Consider the following 21080-nt stretch of genomic DNA (forward strand, 5'->3'; position numbering starts at 1 on the left):
CCTGCTTTTCAGCAGATACTTGCAGAAGCAGTATCATCTTTCTACTGGTAAAAATTTATTGAGTGTAAAACAGTCAATGTAATTCAGAACTAAGATGAAACTGAATGGAAGGTTCTTAAACTTGCGTTTCAGTGAATTTTGCATGTAAGAAAATTTGTTTCTCATTTTGTTTCTCATTATTGCACATTGTCTTGATCTGGTAACATGAGATCAATAGCTGTTGAATAGAAGATATGTCTTGAATTGATAGTCATAAGGGTATAATCCTGACACCTTATGCAAACACATATGTGTATTTAGCTTTTGTAGAACTGTGATGGGTTAACTAGAGGGACAAGACCATATTTTTACCAGAGAGTATTTTTCACTGTTACCTCTACAAGTAAATATTTTCTTGAAGAATTGCATGAAAATTCTGAGCAAAAGTATCTTCTAGAAATAAAGTTGTTCCACAAATGTGGAACATACACTCAGACATTACTTTCATTACACTATGATCTGTCACAGGCTGTATTAGTGGGCAAGCCAAAGTTCCTTTTGAATGTATTATTCATATGTAAGTAACACAGACACCAGGAAAAAGCATAATTGTTGCACTCAAGGAGGTAAATCTGTGGGTTATTGCCTGTCTCCACATTCACTCCAAAAAGGAAAGGCCACCATGTGTGTTCCCTTGAATAGTTATGGTTGTACAGCACATTTTACATACCATCTACACAAGTTGGGTCTCATTAATAAATTTTTGCAATCACATGTTCTTTGAAATTTAAAAAACAGTAGAGAAAATCTCTTTTACAAACAGCTGGAAAAATTTAAAATGCTATTTAAATATTGTCAATATGAATTACTTCCCGGTAATTTTTCCTTCATCATTAATTGTGTTCAATACATGTTGAAATGTTAGCTGCCCACAATGCATGAGGATCAGGCTGTTTCTTCGTCCTGTTAAAGCTGAATCCTTTTAAAAGTCCTTTTTTTTTCCTGCTCCCTCCTCTTCGCATCTTCTTAGTGATATAATACCTTCATTAATTTAATTGCATTGTGCAACAATGAGATAAACACTGAATTATGATGTCGCGTCATCATGAACTTGGAAAAGCATCTTTACTTCTCTTTTTTTTTTTAACCCATAATTCCCACATGGTTTTTAAGCTTTCTTTACCTTTTGTGCAGGTTCTTACCTGTGCAAAGCATTATGTTTTATTGGCTTTTTCCTGTTGCTTATAATGTCATTTGTATTAATGAATATACTTTTGCAACACTCCTCTGAGGCTGGAAAGTGCTGACATACGAAGAGATCAAGTAACTCGCTAAAGATAACAATGGCTGCTTGTGTCAGAGCCAACCGTGATTACATGCTGTACTTCATCCTCAGCCTTTCTTCCTAGTGCATGAATACTGTCAAATCATCTCTGTGTTCCAGTGCATCACACTTCATTTTCTCAGGCTGGTACTTCCTTTGTTTTGATGGTTGCTCTGAATAGGCAAAATGAGATGCCAAATAAAAAGGTACTCAGATCAGACAGTGTGAAGTTTAGCAGATCCTTCACAGAAAACCCAGAAAAAGATGAACTCCTGCTCTCAACTGGGCTACCACTGGCTGTAGAAGAGCTACTCCAAAATCCTTTTCCTCAGAAGGGAAAAAAAAAGCAATGTATCAGTAGAAAAACATGTTTTCCTGCCCCTTGGATTTAGCCCAGGGGAGATCCCTGATGCTGCTGTTTCTGCCACCTTGTTGTGGCAGAGGAGCAGGGTTGATGGCATCCACCTCCTCAGCTGGCTTGGCTCCTTGCAAACTTCACCTTTCTTATTTCAAAACAAACAAGCTTTTGTATAGAGACTTTTTTTTTTCAATGTGATTGATATTTTTTCTGATCCACCATAGATTTCTTCTCCATAAAGACCTCCAAGCTTTACCAACTAGTGTGAAGCAATAGATGTAATAAGCACATGTAAAAATGGTAGGGAGTCATTATGCACTCTTGCTCTTTATATTTGGACCAAAGTGAAAGTATTAGCAAATCAAAATGCTCCATTCTCTCACACAGGTAGTACCACTTTGCAGCTGCTTGTCACTGATTTTCTACATGAATAGGTGGTTGCATAAGGTTCAAGGCCCATCATTTACTCAAAAGCCAAAATTTTTAGTATAATTTGCTGTCATATGCAGCAAGGTTTCTTTGTACCTGCTATTTTCACAGAATGGGAGAACAAAGGCACAGAGAATTTCAGTGATGTGTCCATCACCAATATGCCATACATGAAGTCCGTATTCAAACAAGGACCATCACATGAAGCTTTCATTCCCTGTAGCTTTTGACTTAACCTGGTGCAATGACTTCTGGATGGTGACCTGGACACTGATTTGATGTTTTTACCTTCTAGAACAGAAAATTGATCATGAGGGTTTCAGGCCGTGTTTCCCAGAAAGAGTTCCTATAGTATAAATTCTCTTTTTCTCCATTGTCCGGAGTGCATATACACCACTAACCACATATAACCGAATAAGCCATTATGCTTCTGCTTCTAAATATTTAAGCATGCTTCTTGGTTTGTCTGTTTAATGCAGTGATACTAGCTGAAGAATGGCATTTGGTTGAGTCCATCTACTTTACCCTATGGAGAAGGCAGGATATAGGTGTTTGGTGGGAAGAGTTTCAGCTTCTCTGTTTTACAGCATCATTAGGAACCTGTCGTTCTAATAATAGTAATTCCCATTTGACATCATGGAGGTAAAAAGAAATCACTGCTGACATCAAAAATGAGGTGATATTTCAGCAGTATTATTTCACTGAAGATAAAATGGAAGTCTTTATTACTCCCAATGCTTTTAAAGAAAGCTGAGCAAGGCTTATACTGACCCTGGAGCTTATATACCTTAATGCATCTATAACCAGTATGAAATAAGAAATTTTAATTGTTACTGTGATATTTTTTGGTTGTCCCTCCTTAGAACCTAGAATTTTGTGCCTGCTTAAAGGAAAATAATTAGTATCTGAGAATGACCTTGGAAGAGCACAATTATCTTAATTTTCTCCATTACTTGAAATTAATACAAAAGACCTCAAACAAGTGAAAACATGAAGTGTACTACCAGAAGTGGTAATTTTCTTACAAGCTTCATATTGGAGCCTTTACTAGAAATCCATACAGACTGCATAAAGAGATCTGAGCTCTGAAGAGCTTACCCTGAAGAGGGTTACAAGTTTTATTTTGCTTTTTATGGAGGTATTTTATTCTCTCTGAACTTCTGCACATTGCTGTGTGAATTGCTTGCCATTAAAAGGACACAGCCAAGCTCTGTTTCATCAGTTGTAAACAATGTTTTCCACTTTTGTTTGTGATAGCACATTAGAAGCTCCCATTCCCCTTTACTTTGTACAGACATATTCAGTTCTAATTCTAGTCTTTGTATATTTTTTCCACCCTAAACCAAACAATATAGCACATCAGTGACCCTATCCAAATATACTTGGAAAAGAGTGTATCTGTCTAAGTTTGACAATGGTTCCTAAGTTTGAGATCTATTCTTGGTCTACTGCTGGGTTTGAGTTTTGGGTTTTTTTTTAATTTAGGGGACATGTGAAGGGTAATATAGACTGCAGACAATTAGAGCAACAGGATGCAAGTTCAGTGCCTTTAAAATTGACAGTATAGTTCTAACTAAAAGAAAGTTCATGAAATATAGATTCCTCCCATCACTTCACTTTACAGAATTGGTCACATACTTGCAGTTATTGTCTCCTCTGTATACTAAGAGCCTGATGAAAATGTTTCATAGTCTTTTCACAATCAAACTTAAGAAATTTTTGCAATTAAATGTGTGGTGGGATTATCATGTTATTTTATTCCAGGCAAATATGTTTATAACAGAGCAGTCACAGCTCATCTGCTGTTGAGTTACTACTCCTCAGTTATTCTCAGAAATAAGATCTGAATTCTTACAGGCATGCAAATGTTTAATAGTTATAAACCTTTAAAAAATAAAAATTAATAGTTACCAGATACAGTGAAATGTTTAAATCTGAGGTGAACTCTGCACTTTCAGTGGAAATGGGTCTCATTCTATGTACAAATAGTTTGGGCGTTTTCCCCAAAAATTTGTGCATGCATGAACTGAATACTTTTTTTTATTTCATGTGAACTCAATGAACTCTTTCACTTTTGACATATTTGTGAAGGTCCAGGCATGTTTCTTCTCGGAAATATTAGATAAACATTTCTCTTCTTGAAAGTCATCACCTTATTAGCCTTTTCATTCATTTGTCCTTGCTCAAGTACTCAGAAATGTATTTTTTTTCCTAACTAATCAACTGCTTTCAGTTCTTGTGATCCTTCACATTGTTATGTTGTTACAAAAACTATGTTGGTTAGGTCAGTTCATGACTAGACCTAGCACTGTGTTTAAGAGTTACCTAAATGCAGAGCCCAGTTTTAATTAGCTCACAGGGCATCACTGAACCGAGTCTGGCTCTCCCATGGTCACATGCCCAGGGTTAGGAACAGGGCACTGGGCACAGTTTTTCCTGAGGAAGCAAGGAACTGATTCACAATACATAAACACGCATTATGGGTTGTTTTCAGTCACTTTATAGTCATATGCATTCATAAATTTTGATATGGTTGTAAGATGCAGACTTTGATGGTACAAAACTCACAGAAGAGCTTTAGATCACTGGAGCAACCACAGGCAAAGTTTATGTTGACAATTTATCAGCTATTCTCTGTCAAGGAAAATTGTTTTTTAGTGCCTGCCTATTAGCAGTCACATGCATATTATGAAATTGAGTTTTGAGGAGGACAGCCCACCATCTGTCTTTTCTATATTTTTTTCACAATGCATTGTGCTAAAGTTAAAAGTTTCTGTGCTTCAAAATGGTGTAAAATATGAGATGTCTATAATAGGGACACTTGGAAAGAAAAACAGACTGAATAGAAATGTAAATCTTTATAAGCTTTATAAACAGGCAACTACTGATGCTATACTTTACGTTGTATCTTCAAGTGCCCTCTACATTTTCCACACACCATAGTGCCCACCATGGGCTCTTTACTCTGGATTTCAGGGTTGCTAAACTGATAACTAATTAATATCTCAAGAAGTGTGAGAATACTTTCTTCATAAACCTTTCTGGTTCAGGGTTGGGTTTTTTAGTGAAATGGAACTGCAAATGCCTGATGTGGAGAATGAAAAAGATGTGTTCAGTTTCTTTTCTGTGTTCTGATATGCTAAGATTTTATCAATAATATTGTTTTCCTGTAAAAATATCTGCCTCAGAGAAAATCTGCTGTGTAGCTGTCAGGATTACACCTCTCAGAATATGCCTGTGATGATTCCGTTAAATTGATAAAAACAGAACACTCTGCTAAGTAGAAGGATCGTTGGAAAGAATATTCTGAGGCCCTTTCATGTGTAACAGCACAGCACTTGTATGGTAGTACGTTTATTGTGCTATAAATTCCATCACTGATTTTGGCCATTTCAGATTGATTCTGCAGTAACTGTAAGTAATGAACCTTACAGAGAGAGCCAAGGAAAAAAAAAAAAAACAAAAAAAACAAAAACACCCAAACAACAAGACAATAAACTTGTGGCTGTAGGAATACAAATTGTAGAGTTCATTTAGCCTCAGTTTTTATCAGATTGTGCAGCCAATACCCCACAAAGCCAGAAAATATATCCAACAAAATATACAGTGCCATAGCCCTGGCTTGCTTTAAATTTAACAGCTAAACCAGACAGTCAATTATTCAAAGCACATGTTTGTACGAAGCGTCCTGTGGATTTCACCTGAGATTTAAGGAAGGTGCTCAGCATAAGCAGATGACAAAACAGGAGAAATTATAATAGAAGTGACTTAAGCAGCATAATGAGCCAAAGCTTGAGCTGTTTTACATGGTCTAAGCAATACTAGGCATCACTGGATATCATAGGGGTATAGATTGATGTGCAGTGGGCTACTACTGAATCACCAGGTCAAAATATATAGAAGTCTCCAAAATTTACATATGTTCCTAGCCTATTTCCCTTTCTTTACTGAAAAGTTCTACCAAGTTAACAAGAATCATGTAGTATCTTTTCTCCAGGTATCTTTAACGATCCCATAGATTTGAACAGAGAATTTATGTGCTTGCTAAAGATTTCCATAGGATGGTTTTAAAACCCATCAAAAAGATACTGTTCTAAGGGTTTTCACATTAGTTTTGCAGATTTCTAGTAAATTCTATAGGAATTCACTGATCTTGATTTGTTAAATATTGTATGCATTTCTCACAATTTTATCGGTGGATACCAAGATCATTTAGACTCTTATTTTGCAAATAGACCATAGATCTAGTCCCATTAAATCAGTGGGCTGGTCATGTGATTAAAGTATATATGAATGTACATCTATGTTCTACTCTTAGTTGTTATGTGAAGGGCTAACTTCAGATTTTAACTCAAATGCTGAAAAGACTAAAGTTTTCTTCTACATAGTTTTACCAATTTTACAGGAGATAGAAACAAGACCATGTTTTATTTTCTGTGCAAAAATAAATAAATGTCTGGGTTCCTACAAGCCCTGCAGCACTTCCATGCATCACAGCTTGCACACGCATGTGTGTTACAGTCTGCACTGAGTGCTGAATCCATTGTGTGTGTCTTCTTGTACCTAACTCTGCAGATTTGTCTGAACCTCTGTATTGTCTGAGAGAGATAAGATCCTCATTTTGAGATCAAAATGCTTGGATCCATTCTAGCCTTATACAGGCCACAAAGAAACTCAACGTCTAAGGCATATTCCTTGCCTCTCTCTATAAAAAAGTCTATTTTGTCAATTTGTCCAGTTTACAGCAGCAGCCCAAGTGACACACAGAGGAAGAAAGACACAGAAACTGAGGCTTTCAGTTAAACACCAAATATGGTAAAAGTCATAAAATAATGAGAACTATGAACACTATTTTTTTTCTCACTCTGCTGTTTTGTGTTGCAATGAGGAACACTATGAGCAAGTCTGAAGTCTTGTGAATAGCCCCTGGTAACCAAGAGCAAAGAAACCTTGCTCATTATCTCTACTCGCCTTCTGAATAAACATTTCAGCCATCGTAAATGAGTGTGACATGAAGGGCAAATGAATAGCTCTCATTCCAGATGAGAAACACTTGGCAACTGAGCAACCTGAAGGTTGTTGTGAAGATGCAGATCCTGTGACCACTGGATGATGGGGCAGGCATACCATTTATTTCAATATGACCTGAGATGCATCATACTCTTCAATGTTCAGAATTGACTTTTTGTTAGGACTGCAGTGAGTGAAAGACAGAGCTGTCCTAATTTTTTCTTGTTATTTTATTAAATTACATAGAAAAACTTAGTCAAATATAAGGAGAAGTTCCGTGTGGATTGACAGATGGCATGCAACACCCCTACTGTATCTCATTTATAAAGATGATTGATGTAGAGGTAATTTCTTGGTAACCTGTTTTTCAAAAAAAATATATTCTAGGTAGTGGGTTAGTAAAAGAAAATTAATCTCTGCATGTTAAACTTGCCAACTTTTGAATTAATTGCATGAGTATGACAATCAATTAATAAATGTTAAGCAAACAACGGAAAATCAGTGAATTAAAAATTGCTAAATTGATTCCAATGCAGATAAAGCAAGAGGCTGCCATAATTCTTCAGTGTAGATTCAAGAACACGAATCTTGTCTCATCAGTTCTTGCTCCCCATTTATCCACATCTGGCATTTAAAACAATGCTGTTTTATTATGATTTTTACAAATAAATTGCTATCTATAACCTAGCTTGCTACATTAAATGGATTATAGAAACAAATCATAAATAGTAGTCTATTTGTAGCTGTCAAGGAGAAGGTCAGAGCTTTGCAAAGACCATCCATCTCCAAGTGGAATAAAAGTTTTTTTCTTCAAAGGGAAATCACCTACCTTGTTTGGGTGGACTTCAGCTAGTAATGACAGTAAAGTTTCTTGAAATACCCACAAAAACCCTCCTCTCCACAAAACTACCTTGATTTTGGGTCACAAATCTTTTGCAAAGTTGGGTGATTTGACATGAAACAGATCTCATCACTGAATATTTCTGGGCAAATTTGATTTGATTGGAAGTATATATTTTCACATTCTTCAAAAGTTTCAGGAGAGGCTTAGGATGGCACTGGAGGCTTACAGGTCACATGTCTATGGAAAGGAGCTTGAGCCTGAGGTCCAAACATTTATGACCTATTGGTATCACTGCCACTGAACACACAGTTTGTATGTCTCAATTTATCAGTATTATTTCATTGTGTTTCACAGAATTGTGTAAAATAAGTCTGTACACTCATTCTCATTTTTTGCAGAAAGTCATACAGAGATTTGTTTCAGGAAGGGCATCTCCTGGTAGACATGTTCCTTTCATTTATGTTAATTGACAGTGCTTAGTGTAAACAGTAGGCAACACCTTCTTTGTGTCTTAGCACAAGGCAGCTCATAACCTAGAACACTTCTACTGAAACTAAAATAGAAATAGAACTGGTAGACATCTGAGTAAATACAATAGGTAAAGGAAACATCAAAGGCTTTTGTGAAACTTTCTCAGGCAAGCCTGCCTGCAGGGGGTTTCCATGTGATACAGAGTAGCTGCATTTCCAGCATGGGAACCAGCACTGTCCCTGACCAAAAGTCTGAAGGAAATTAAGCTGCCAGTGGAGGGGGAGAATCTTCTTATGAATAAGTAACTGCTTTAAAAAAAAAAAAAAAAAAAAAGGTCTTTTTTTCTCAGTTTAAGTGGTTGCTGAGACTCTTGCCTCCCATCCTATGATTGTTCCTTTTTGCCATCTGGATGCAGAGGCATTACTAGCCACCTGCAGCAGCTTTTCTGAAATTCGCAGTTGTATTTTTTGTAAAATCAGCTCATACACTTTGCTGTATGTTTTCCCCTTCTAAATTGAAAATTTGTAGTCTGGATTCATGTGAGTGTCATTGATGGGAGGAAGGTGAAACCTATTAATAATTATGAGAAATCAATATTTTTTGCCCATCTCCACCTTTGCTTTTGTCACAGTTGTGGTATTCTGCAGGAAAGCTCACACATTCTGTGTCCAAGATCTTTCAGGACGACTTGTGTGTTTGTATACAGCCAACAGAAATTGGGCCATGCTAGGAGAAACCATGCAAGCATTAAAATAAACAAAATGGTTGCTTCTCTGTGTGAAAGCCTGTACCAGCCACCGTTAGCACAAGTAGAAGAACCTTGGTATTGATGACATTTGAATAGTAGTTCTAACCTTTTTCGTAGTATGTCCCTGCTGTACTAAAACTCAAATCTTTCTACCCGTTTACCCACAAAATAAGGAAGAGTGAATATGACTTTTCTTGACTACCTTCAGAATGAATTCTGGGGTTGCAATCCCAGGTGGAGAGCTTGAGTAGAACATAAACATTACTGTCTTGATAAAGGCTAAGTTGGGAAATACATTTCTGTCTTTACAGACAACAGCATTTGCTACATTTTTTTTCTCTGTGTATGGGAAAAATACATTAATATCAGATATTTCGTTTTATCTAGTCTTTGCTCACTGTGCAGAGAATCACCTAAGGTAACTGTCGGAATGCTAAGAACTACATCAAACAAAACAGTGGGGAGGGGGGAAAACCCACAACCAAACTTCATTTCTCCCTCCAAAGAGAGAAATAAAGACAGTACATCTGAAGAATACTTACTATTGGTTGTCTTTAGTGCAACAAGATTTGGTTGCCCTGACATACAGGATTCAGGCTAACTTTTTTAAAAAAACTTTTCCACTCTTTCTGTTGCAGAATGATGTAGCCAGTTTCCACCACCCCTGATACTCTGATAAACTGCATTAGAACTGGTGCAATAAAAGTCCTTTTTCAGTTTGAATTTTTACTGCTGGCAGGGGCACCAGAATTCTGGAATAGTGAGGTCCGAGAGAGTTTGCTCATGGGCAGGGATGACAATTCCTTTATTAGAACCCTGCACACTTCAATAGCTAAATGCTTTCAACTTTCTTTAAATAATATTAAGGAAAAAATATCCTCAAGGCATTACTTTTAAAGGGGACTTCAAACATTTCATGAAGGAAAAAAAGTGCAACACATTTGAACACCAAGGGATTTGCAGTGGAAAATCTGTTAAAGGGGAGCTATCTTTTGAGTTTCAGGGTTAAATAAGTATTGGCCATAAATCAGGTATGCAGACTACCAAATATTCTGAGGTATTCCAGATTCCTAGTTTAGACTAGCAGTAGCCAGATTTTATAACAGATCATTTAGAAAGTTAGTTAGCTAGATTTAAAATTAACTATGTTTCATTTATTCCTCCAAATTCAAAATACAAAATCCATTATAACATTTGCTAGAAGTCTAAGAAAATCCCAGGTTCTTAATCTTTTTTACTATATAGACTTAATTCTGCAATAACTCAATATTAGATATTTTAGACTTTATATTTAAAAGCAGCTCTGAAGCAAGCAGATATGCAAGGGTAAATCTGCTCATCTTGAATCCTTCTGCAAATGGTCTGCTCTGGAGGTCATATCAAAGAGATTCTTTTTCCAGCTTAAACCTGTCTTTTCTAAATAGATCTCAACCTGATCTCATTTAATGCATTGATGTCTGGTTTCTTAGTCATTATATTTGCTGTATTACATATCAAAAGGACTCTTGAGAAATTCCCCTGAATTGATAATTCTAATTTCTTATGTATAGCTACTCTATATTCACTCTGAGGACAGCTGTATTGTATGCTAAACCACGAATTGTAAAAATTGATCCCTTTGTATGTAGGTTTGTATTAAATTGAGATACTTTATTTTTTCCTGTTTGTTGCCACACATGGGTTCCTGGTGTCAGTTTGTATTTGGCTGTTTGAGCATATTAAAGTTTTGCTAGTGCTTATGATGTTCTTGCCAAGAGCGCTCTTGCAGCAATCTGCACTAGAACAGTCTTTGTGCCAATTACTTCAAAAAGTATTCTGTTATAAACCCAATTTTTATGGCTACTTTTTCAGGTTGCAGTATGGTGATTTCATTTAGTTTCTTCTTCTTCCATTTTTTTAATGTTGATCTTCTTCAAATGCTTGTAAATTTTGGATTATGAAAAAATAATGCGGTGTTGATAGATTGAGTTGTTAATAAGACGTCTTTAAAAGGAAAAGGGTTCAAAGGTAGTATAAAAAACCCTGGCATGTTGAATTACTAACACTGCATATATTTAAAGGATACTATTTAATAGTAGAATGTTTGGAGCTGTTATTGCAGGGGCTGTTTATGAAAATGGAAACCTTTGCAGTTGTATAAAGCAAAATAAATGAAAAATTATAATATGTAATGACTCCACACAATATTTCTTGAGCTTATATTAGAAAGCTGATTTCAGGAGTGTCAGCTCTACAACATCTTTTATTTAGAGAAAACCAGTTTGCTAATCCATTGCAATTAACAAAAAATCACAGCACAGGAAAGGAAGGCATGATAACATATTTTACAATACAAATATGCTTTTGAATGAAGGGTCTTGATCTTGCAGCTTTTACTACTGCAATGAATGCCAATGAAGACTGGATCTCAGAATTCTGATGTGAGAGCCATCATGGTGATAAAGATATGTATGTGTCCCTATACAGTGCAGGACACTGTGCTATGCTATACTAAACAATAACTGCCAATCTGTTACCCCAAATAATAAAATAGATGTGCTGTTATGTAACAGAATGAAAAATCAGCCATAAGTTGAGAGTCTAGTAATGTTAATCTAAACGATCTAAAAATGTTGATAGCAAATATATTTTTATTAATTATTCTTGAGCAACCTCTGGTCTGCTGTTCATTTCCCAGGCTATTAAGATTTGATAACTCTTGAAAAACAACCTATTGTACACCCTTGAAAATGTGCTGCTTTTTTTTTTTTTACATGGCAGCTTTAGGAATTGTTTATCATACAACAGTCTTCCTCTACTCCCGCATAGAAGTTGTAGTTTATTCTTTAGATAACACTAACCTAGCCACATCCAGATCAGGGAGCTTCATATGATAGATGTAACATGGGCAACGTCAGGTTCTTGTTTTGTCTTCACTCTTTTGGAGGGTTATAAAGCTGTGCCCATTCCCTTCCCTTTATTATCTAATGAGAAGCAAGTGGGAGATGAGAAGTTGTGCATGCTGAGGTTGAGGAACAAGCACCTTTTTGCATGAGTGCTCAAAACCTTAACTTTTACATAGAAGAGCAGCTGTTCCCTGTGGTGTACTTGAATGAAAGTGACTGCGGCTATTGTGCTTGCTGCTGTTCTCAACATTCCTCACATGCAATAAATAATACTCTACTCAGGTCATTTTAGGGATTGAGCAAGAGCTGTGAACTGAGCCTACCAAACCAGGGTGTTTCTCATGTGATGCTTGTCTTTAAGCACCCAATGAGTTTGAGGTCTCATAAGGATCATTTTTTTAAACCCCTTAGGATTAGCCTAAATTCTGCCTCTGACTGTTTTAAGCTGCAAAACAGCTTTTTGAATCTTATTATTTGGAGAGAAGAAAGATGGGAAAAGCCCAGAGTGTCTCCAAAAACTAGTATTGACTTTTTAACAATAAAATATGTCCTGAGACCAAATATGCTGTTTAAATGTAAATACCATTTCCATTTTCAGACTGTCTTTTGCAGGTGTATTTGAGGGGATTTGAAATGTACTTGTAGATGGAAAAGAGGCTATTGACCTTGAAACTATGTATGTGTTAGGAATAATGTTCACCCTCCTTGAAATCAGACTTGTATTCTTTGAATGGGTGCTCAAGACCGCAAGTCTTAATGTTCAGGTAGCATTCAGTGCATAACTGAATTAAGACTGACTGCATTTTACTTACAAAGCTGTTCCGCAGGAGTCATAGATTACTGCATGGTCTCTTTTTTTTAAATCCACCATGGTTCAGAATGACTCACTGACAGCTGCACTAACTATTAGTTTCCTTTGTTCTGGGGCAGACTTGATATAATAGGAAAGGTTTGTATGTAGAAGCAATATCTTTTATTAGATGGACTACTATAGTCAGAAAAAACAAGCAAACAAACAGGTTTTTCAGCATACAAGCATTTTTTCAAGGCTAAAACAGAAGCAGCAAACTTCTGAATCAAGTAAGAGTTGAGAACAATTACTGTAAGTAGACATGTAATTCTGTTATGCTGTCCAAGAGAAAAGGTAGGTGAAGTTGGAGATGCGTGATATTAACAAGGGAAAAGATGATATGATGGTTATTTCATTGATGAAAAGTGATAGTAAGTCTAACATTGATAGAACAGGAGCATATATCTGCAAACTGCACCTTTCACAACTTCATTATCGGCGGGGTGATTGATCAGGTTTCCAGACATGCAGGAATCCCCAAGAGTGGCTGGTGGGCATGTTAAAACTACTTTACATGACTCATGCTGCAAGTCCAATGTGTCCTCTGTGTGTTAAGGTAACTGTGCACATGATGGAGAATTGATTGGTGTGTGTACAGCCAGTTGGATGCATGTGGGACACATCAAACTTGCTGGACATGTGGGATGATCCAACATATGCAGCTGTAGCAGCTCACTCCTTTTCAACACCAAAATGTCATGCTCCATGGGACCTCCTGTTAGGAATACTGCAGTGTTTATAGAAAATGCAGTAAGTCTGAGAATAGGATATGCAAGTATTACTGGAACTGCAAACACAGGGCCTTATGGGACCTCTCTGATCCCAGCTGCTGCTAAATGGTAAGTATGGGCAAGTGATGTATTTTCCTAAAGCTTTCCTGAAGACTGGGAGAGCAGGCTTTGGTCTCAGTGAGGATGGGGCTGTGGAACCTCAGAAATAAATGTCTTCTGACCATGAGAAAACATAAACAAATAGCAGTGCTGTAGTGACTACAGTGGACTACGGGAAGGAAAGAAAAGAACTGTGGTAGATGAAGGAATCTATACTGAAGTTTAGGCTGATAGGCATGGATATATTTTGATGTCGGAAAAGGAGAACCTTTAAGATATCACTGTGTGAACTCCCAGTCTGACAGTGGACTCTGTTTTCTTTGAAAAGGCCAGAGGAAAGCCTGTTTCCGAATGTTCAGTCTTAGCTCAGAAATTAGCTGAAACCATATAGGAACCCTTTGCCTTGTGAATTATTAAAACATTTGTCTCACTAGTGTCACAGACAGGTTTTGAGATGCATGTCCATGTATCTGTGAGTGAAGGAGCACCCAACTCTTCAAAAGAAAAATGCAAGAACATGGCTATAGTTTGTAAGAGATTTCTTCAGCCAATTTTAGCAGTTCAAATTAATTGGGTTTTAAAGATTGAGGTCTTGATTTTGGAAATCAAAACTAATACATACATCCTTCTGAATCACAGTTACTTCTGTAAAGGGGGATAAACGTATGTGTGAGTTGTTTATAAGACAGTTAAATAAATATCTAGGCGCACAAGCTAAATTAGGATGTTTTCATATGTGACTGTCTTCCCAAAATTTGGGTCTAAGCAATAATTTTAAGGCTTCAAATTTAATATCTCATTAAGAGAAATGAAGTGGAGGGAGCAATTCTGCCAGTGCTGTGGTTTCAGTCCCATAATAATTTGGCATAGTGATTTACACAGAGAACAATAGAGATAGTTTAGAAATTTCTTTCTAATGGAAGTTTTGAAGAACACAGAGACATCTGAAAGGTGAAATTCACAGATTTTTCATGCTTGCAGGTTTTTATAGCCTCTGGTAATGCATGTCCTTACTCTGACATCACATGTATGTGAAAAAATGGATGTAATATTTAAAGATGTCTTTTGACAAAGAAAGTATTTCCATCTCCAGAGGTGAGATTTAGCTTTAAAGGATGATGAGCAGGTTCCAGATGTGTTTTTCAATCGCTGGGCTTTCCTTTTCTTAAGTATTGACAGAGGGAAGGTTTTATCAAGGTCTTTGTGATGTGCTTGTTTATAATGAGTAGACATTAGTAGAGCACATCTAAGCGCTTATCGCTAACAGATGACTAAAGAGAGCATATGGCAGGGAAAAGAAATATGTATTTGTCCAAGCAATGTAGCTTGTTAACACTCCCACACTCATAAACTGTATTTACATGTACTTACAATATTTTGCAAATCCCTTTTCTAATCAGCTAAAAATAAAAGCCAAATAATGATTTTTTTTTCCAATATTGGAGTGTCAGGCAAAGTTGATTTACAATTTTTTTAACAAAGCAATTAAACAGTACAAAAGATTTTTATAGTATTTGTTTTGCTTCAGCATGACGTCTTTACAGCAGCTTATGTGTTATTTTCATTTCAGTGTTAAAAGTTTTATTGTTACAGAATGCTTTTTGATTCACCCACCTGTCTATCCAAGTATAACTATTATACAGCTAGGTTACACTATGCGCAGTAAGACAGGTCAGGATGTCCTGTGTCAAATTCTGGTCTAGATCAGGTCACAAGGTTTATTTTGACCATAAGATTTCCCTCTGCTTCTGTAGGATGAAATCGTCATGCAGGTTACAACACCTGCTGATAAACAGTTTGTAAGCAAAAAAGTCTCTGAATTGCTAACCTAGCCCAGCTCCCATTAGAGTGAAAAAGGGTCTTGGTACCAATTTTGTTTAGAAGGTAGATGGAGAAATGCTGGGGAAATCTGTACATCTTTTGAGATACAAAGTTTCTGATGATCTGTGTGATCGGGAGTATAGCATTCACCCACCTTTTTATAATGGACAGGACACAGTATCACTGTCTTCTCTTGCTGTGACATCTAAATGTGCCAGTCTATTCATATACCATTATTAGAAAGAAGACAATTATAGTTTAAAGATATTTTCAGAATATTCCTAGCAAATTTTTGTTAAATATTAAATCTGGATCCAAGTATTGTCCTTCATAAAACAGTTTATTCTTGCAATTTAGCTTCATTAGAGTCATAATACTGCTTTAGGATATGATAGACTAGTGCTGTGGGATTGAATTATAAAGAGATTAATTTTAGCTACTGGAGATAATTGACCCTATAATTCCTATCACCCCTAATCCCAGTTCAAATGAACCAGTGTTAAAAGTGGCAATACTCACAATGTAGACAAGGTCATGACAGCTAGAATTGTTTTTTACTACCAATTAGATTTCCCACTTGGTGCATTTGAGTAATGTTGTCATACAAAGGGATTTCAGGCATGGAAATACAGTTTCTTTAGAGGCACACAGGCACTGGAACTGATGGGCAGTTTGCTGTACATTTCCCAGTGTACAGAATCAGAATGCAATTGAGTGCTGACCCCTAAAATCTGAATTCATATGGGGATTTAGAACATGATTTGATCCATGATAGATCTAGGAACAAGCTAAATAATTTGAATCTGGAAGCAAACTCTCTTGAAATTCAACAATGTTAATATATGGTGGGTCTAGAAGATCTGGGGCTGACTCTTGGGGTAGTACTACATCTGAGGTGTACTTCAGATGAGGAATCAGAAAAAAGTCAGGTACAGACTGAATAGAAAGTTGTTAAAAACCAAATCATGTTGTTATTTAGCTGCAAATGACATGTAGGTTTCAAAAAATACAAGGAGGAGATAAATGGATTTTAAGTATGATATATCTTAAAAATTCCCTCAAGTGATAGTGCCAACTTCAAACATATTAGCATAAGGACTCTTATGAAAAAACAACAGAACAACAATACTTTTGCATAGCACGTTCAGTATAAGATTATTTTTCACATTATTACTAGTTATCCATCAGCATTTTTCCAAGCATTTACAGATTTGAGTTTTTGCAGTAAGCTGAAACTGCACGATAAAAAGAGACAGATAATGATAAAAAGCAGATGTATACACAAGCCTAGCTAGAAGGAGCAAAATATACTATTACTGCCCCTCCTGTGAAGTTAATCCTATTTCTTTTAGCTATTTCTTCATTAGTTAATGAGGTCTTGAGAAAAAAAAAAAAAAAAACAAACTGAAGTGTGTTTGAAATGGTGTTTTTGCATCCTTGCCTTTAGGAACTTTTTCAAATATTCATGGAATAGTTTGCCCTTGGAAGGTGCATTAAGTGTGAGTTTAGGCAATAATTACTTCAAATGTGTGTGGTCAGAAACCTGCAACTGAAATGGACAAACACAGCAGCTAATCACTTTCCTCATTCAGATTCACCACACTGACTGGAGTCAAAATGTAAAATAGTGGAGAAAGGAGATATTTTAATGATTAGGTTAAAAAAAAAAAAAAAAAAAACACAGCAAACTTCAAGGCTTCGATCACAGATCTGCTAGCATGAATTAGATTTGAATTTGGATGCACTTTGTGGTTTGCAGTCTTATTAAGGAAAGATTTTGTTCTCTCTCTATTAACAATCAATCTCAGATCAGAAGCAGAGAGTTTGGCTGCTGTCTTTGTGAGATGAGTATCAGTGGACTTATAACTACATACCATCTCTGTTACCTCCTCCAGTGCACCTGGTACCAACCAGCATCTCTGACCTCTGGATAGTGAGTCTGGGATCACAGTGAAAGGGACCCACATCTCCTGGAAACCTTCTCTTCTTGTTGATGTTGTAACACACTCTGAGAGTGAAAAAATCTGGGAGACCCTGCAACTGCCAGTTCTTATGGCTCTCTTATCCATGAGTACAAGAACTGCAGTTTCCATTTTCAGTTTGATAACTGGCATCAGTGCTGTACTTATATTCTTTTATTGAAAAAAACAACCCCTTTATTTATTCACAGAACTCCTGAAGGAGTGAAACTGGAAGTGGTGGATTATTCTTTTCCCAGAGTTTCAACTCACTCCATTTCAGGCAGCGTTCTTAGAATTGCATTCTTGAGGAGTGCAATTGGATCTCCCAGGCATCTTCTGGCATTACCTTGTGAATAGGAAAAAAATTTGCCCTCAGAGCTCTCCATACATACATAGTGTACTAGGCAAAGCCATTTCATGTCTACCAGCTCTTAAAAAGCTAGCTGTGGATGCAAGAAGACCATCCTGCAGCTGAGCTCATTGATTACTTCTAGGCTGTTGCTTCTCAAATTGCCAACCACAAAGAAGTAATTTGAGGCTACGAGCAGTGTCTCCATGCTGTAGGTGACTAGCAATTCAATTAAATCCATTCTGGAAAAGTTTCGAAACTGCCGATCTTTTTGCCTTGTATTTAATCTATAAATGTTATAAAATTAATATTTTATTAATTACTACCTTCTTTATTTCAGTTTTATCCCACTCTTTCTTTTCTTTTGTTGAATTTCTAGTTTGTTTTTTTCTTCTTTCTTTCTTTCTGTAACAACCACCACAACAAAAATCAATACCACAGGAGTTCTGAGGTTTTTATTTGAAGAATGTGAAGCATTTGCCTGTTATGTTCTTGTCTTCTTTTTTGCCATGAGAACATGTTGACAGCCAATATTAATAAGCTTAACACTAATACTGGCAGTTACTTACTACAATTTTTGACTCTGTTAAGTGGTCTGTAGGGAATAGTAATGCTATCCTTTAAAAGAAACTGATGTCACAGTTGCATCCAGAATTCACTGAGGTTTCTTTTATTGTTTTTATTTTCCAGGTGATTCATATTACAGGCCGGTTACGTCTGAGAGTGTCACTGTCCCATGGACGGACAGTACCCAGCCAAATCATGGGACTTGTTGTCGTTGCTCATGCTTTGCCACCTCCTACAATTAATGAAGTCAGGATTGACTGCCACATGTTTGTCACTCGCGTGAATATGGACCTCAATATCATTTACTGTGAAAATAGGTACAGCTTTTAGCTCTTTTTTTCTTTGTTTTAGCTGTGTGTATTCCTTGTTCCATGGGCTTGGCAAAAAGTTTTGAAATCTGTGACTCCTGCAATGTCATCGTGGTGTTGTATGAGAGCATTGAATTCACTTTCATCATCATCACCTTCATTTTCATTACATTCTTAGAGGATAAAGTTAAATTCAAAACTATAATTTGCAGGACGTCTTGCAGAATAGGGGAGGATAGACCAGGAAAGATTCCTCTAAGGTTTCCCTGCTATTTACAATCTCTCACCATCCCTCTCAGAGGCAAGATTTGGGACTAGACAGACGTTGGTCTGACCTGTATGGCTGTCCTTATGCTGCCCTGTCCTCCCCTCCACAAGTCTTTCTGTCTGAAGTTTTAGTTTTCCTTTTTTGAACTAATTTGCAGATTACAGCACATCGTGCTCAGTGTTTAATGGAACAGAAGCACAGATGGCCTAGATAGTAGGCTAGAGAGGTGGGATCTGTTGCAGTAAGAGGTGGGAAAACTGTAGAATAAAATTGGTTAAGGGCATACTGGGAAAGACAGCAGTGAAATGGGAACAGGTGATGAGGAGTTGGTTGAGGGGGGGCTATGTTCAGTGTGACAGCGACGAGTGATCTAGGAAGGTGGAAGATAAGATTTAAATTCAGCTGTCTGCTCCTTGGGGGCTGGGTGCCAGTAGCATTAGGGGCTCCCCATGGGGGTCTGTCAGAGCAGGGCCTGACAGCCAGAGCACATCCCACCACCCCAGTCAGGAGCAGGGCAGCCAGGGAGCACCGGAGCAGCTCCAACCCCAGGCGTTGGGCGCATCCCTGGGGATGGGCCGAGGCCAGGCCAGGACGTGGGCTGGGCCCAGCTCGGCAGGGTCTGTGGCTGGGCAGGGCAGGGCTGTGGGGAGCTGAAGACCGGCCTTGCTACAGCAGTGCTGGGGCAGGAGCTGATGGCCCCGGAGGGCTGGCATGGGGTTGTGGGCCGTGGGCAGGGTGTGGGAAGGCCCAGGGGGCTGGGCAGGGATGGTCAGGCTGGTTAGTGCCCTCAGGACCCTCAAAAATAAAAATAAAACCTAGAGTATTTAAAGCAGAGTGAAGATATCTGAGAAGGAAGAAATAAGTAATAAAGAAGTTTGGGTCCATTGATGGAAGTCTGAGATATGGGGGAAAGGTTGGAAAGGAAGAAAGAAGGTCATGCAGCCAAAAGAAATTTTGTCAAGGGGACCTATCATCAAAAAGTGGAACATGCAAGATGACTAATGTAAGATTTTCATGTGACAGCAGCTGTGGCATGTTGTAAGTTAAGAGTGGAAGTTCTCTGATATGAACAATCATAATTGCTCAATCATAATGGAATACCTATGATCAGGATAGCACATCAATATAAACTTTTATAAAAAGGGATAAACTCAAATGCTTTGTTGAATCAGGGCCTTAAGATAAAATTATCTTGGATTTCAGTTATGAGGTTATCTTTGCTGTCATGTTGCCGAACTGCCACAATAGTATCAATAATAATATTACTTGGCTATTAGAAAGAAAACTTCATCAAAACTTCCAAAACATTGTCTAAAAGAGAATACATTATTCTCATTTTTAAGCTTGGAAAAACTGCTCTGTAGAAAAGTGGCTTGCACAAGGTCACAGAGAAAGCTGGTAACAGTATTAAAGTCTGGGCTGAGTTTTTGCCTGTGACTCTGCCCAATGAGCACCTATATTCTGTATAATCTGGCAGCTGGTGAAAGAGCTTTGGGGATTAGCAGTAGGATCTAGAAGCAGCCTTTTGCCTTAGTCTTTGATTTGACTGTGACCTACCTAATGGAAAGCTGCTACCACTGCAGAGCTCTTCAGTGGCCTCTGTGAAATGAGTTGCTGGTATCTGTCCAGTTTCTAATGAACAGATTTCCTTTTAACAAAATCACCTGCACTTACTGTTGCCTTTGTTGGCAACCTCAATATAAAAGCCAGGAATCAAATGGATGTGAAAAATGAACTATTCCGTCAGGTCAAGTATGATATGAATCTGTGCACCATATTAGAAAGATTTATACTTTCTCTTCTGTCAGTTTGGCATTTTTATGAGCCCTAAATTGTCTATGTTTTTTTTTTAATTAAGCATTTTTCTCCAACCTTCCTTTTACATTCATGTAGCAATAAAACTTTCAAATGCCTGAGAAAGGCATCACTGAAAAACGTAAAATGCATCAGATGTGGAGTACTGATTGGTAATCAGATAGAAAGAGTTGGTAACACATGGTAAACTATGGTAAGCCAGCCAACTTATGCAAGAAAGCATTGAGCTTACTAATGTTTTTCATTCATTAAGGTAAAGGCAA

General features: G+C 37.3%; 1 protein-coding gene across 1 annotated transcript in view; it reads left to right on the forward strand.

Annotated features, from left to right (window-relative positions):
• Positions 1-21080, forward strand: part of NPAS3 (neuronal PAS domain protein 3) — a 59539-nt gene that overhangs the window by 7877 nt on the left and 30582 nt on the right. Inside the window, exon 2 of the mRNA XM_009708213.1 lies at positions 18550-18743. Within this exon, the coding sequence (XP_009706515.1) occupies positions 18550-18743 (194 nt within the window). The remainder of the gene's footprint in view (positions 1-18549; positions 18744-21080) is intronic.

This window comes from Cariama cristata, unplaced genomic scaffold, assembly GCF_000690535.1.
Source record: "Cariama cristata isolate BGI_N322 unplaced genomic scaffold, ASM69053v1 scaffold3329, whole genome shotgun sequence".
Classification (NCBI taxonomy): Eukaryota; Metazoa; Chordata; class Aves; order Cariamiformes; family Cariamidae; genus Cariama; species Cariama cristata.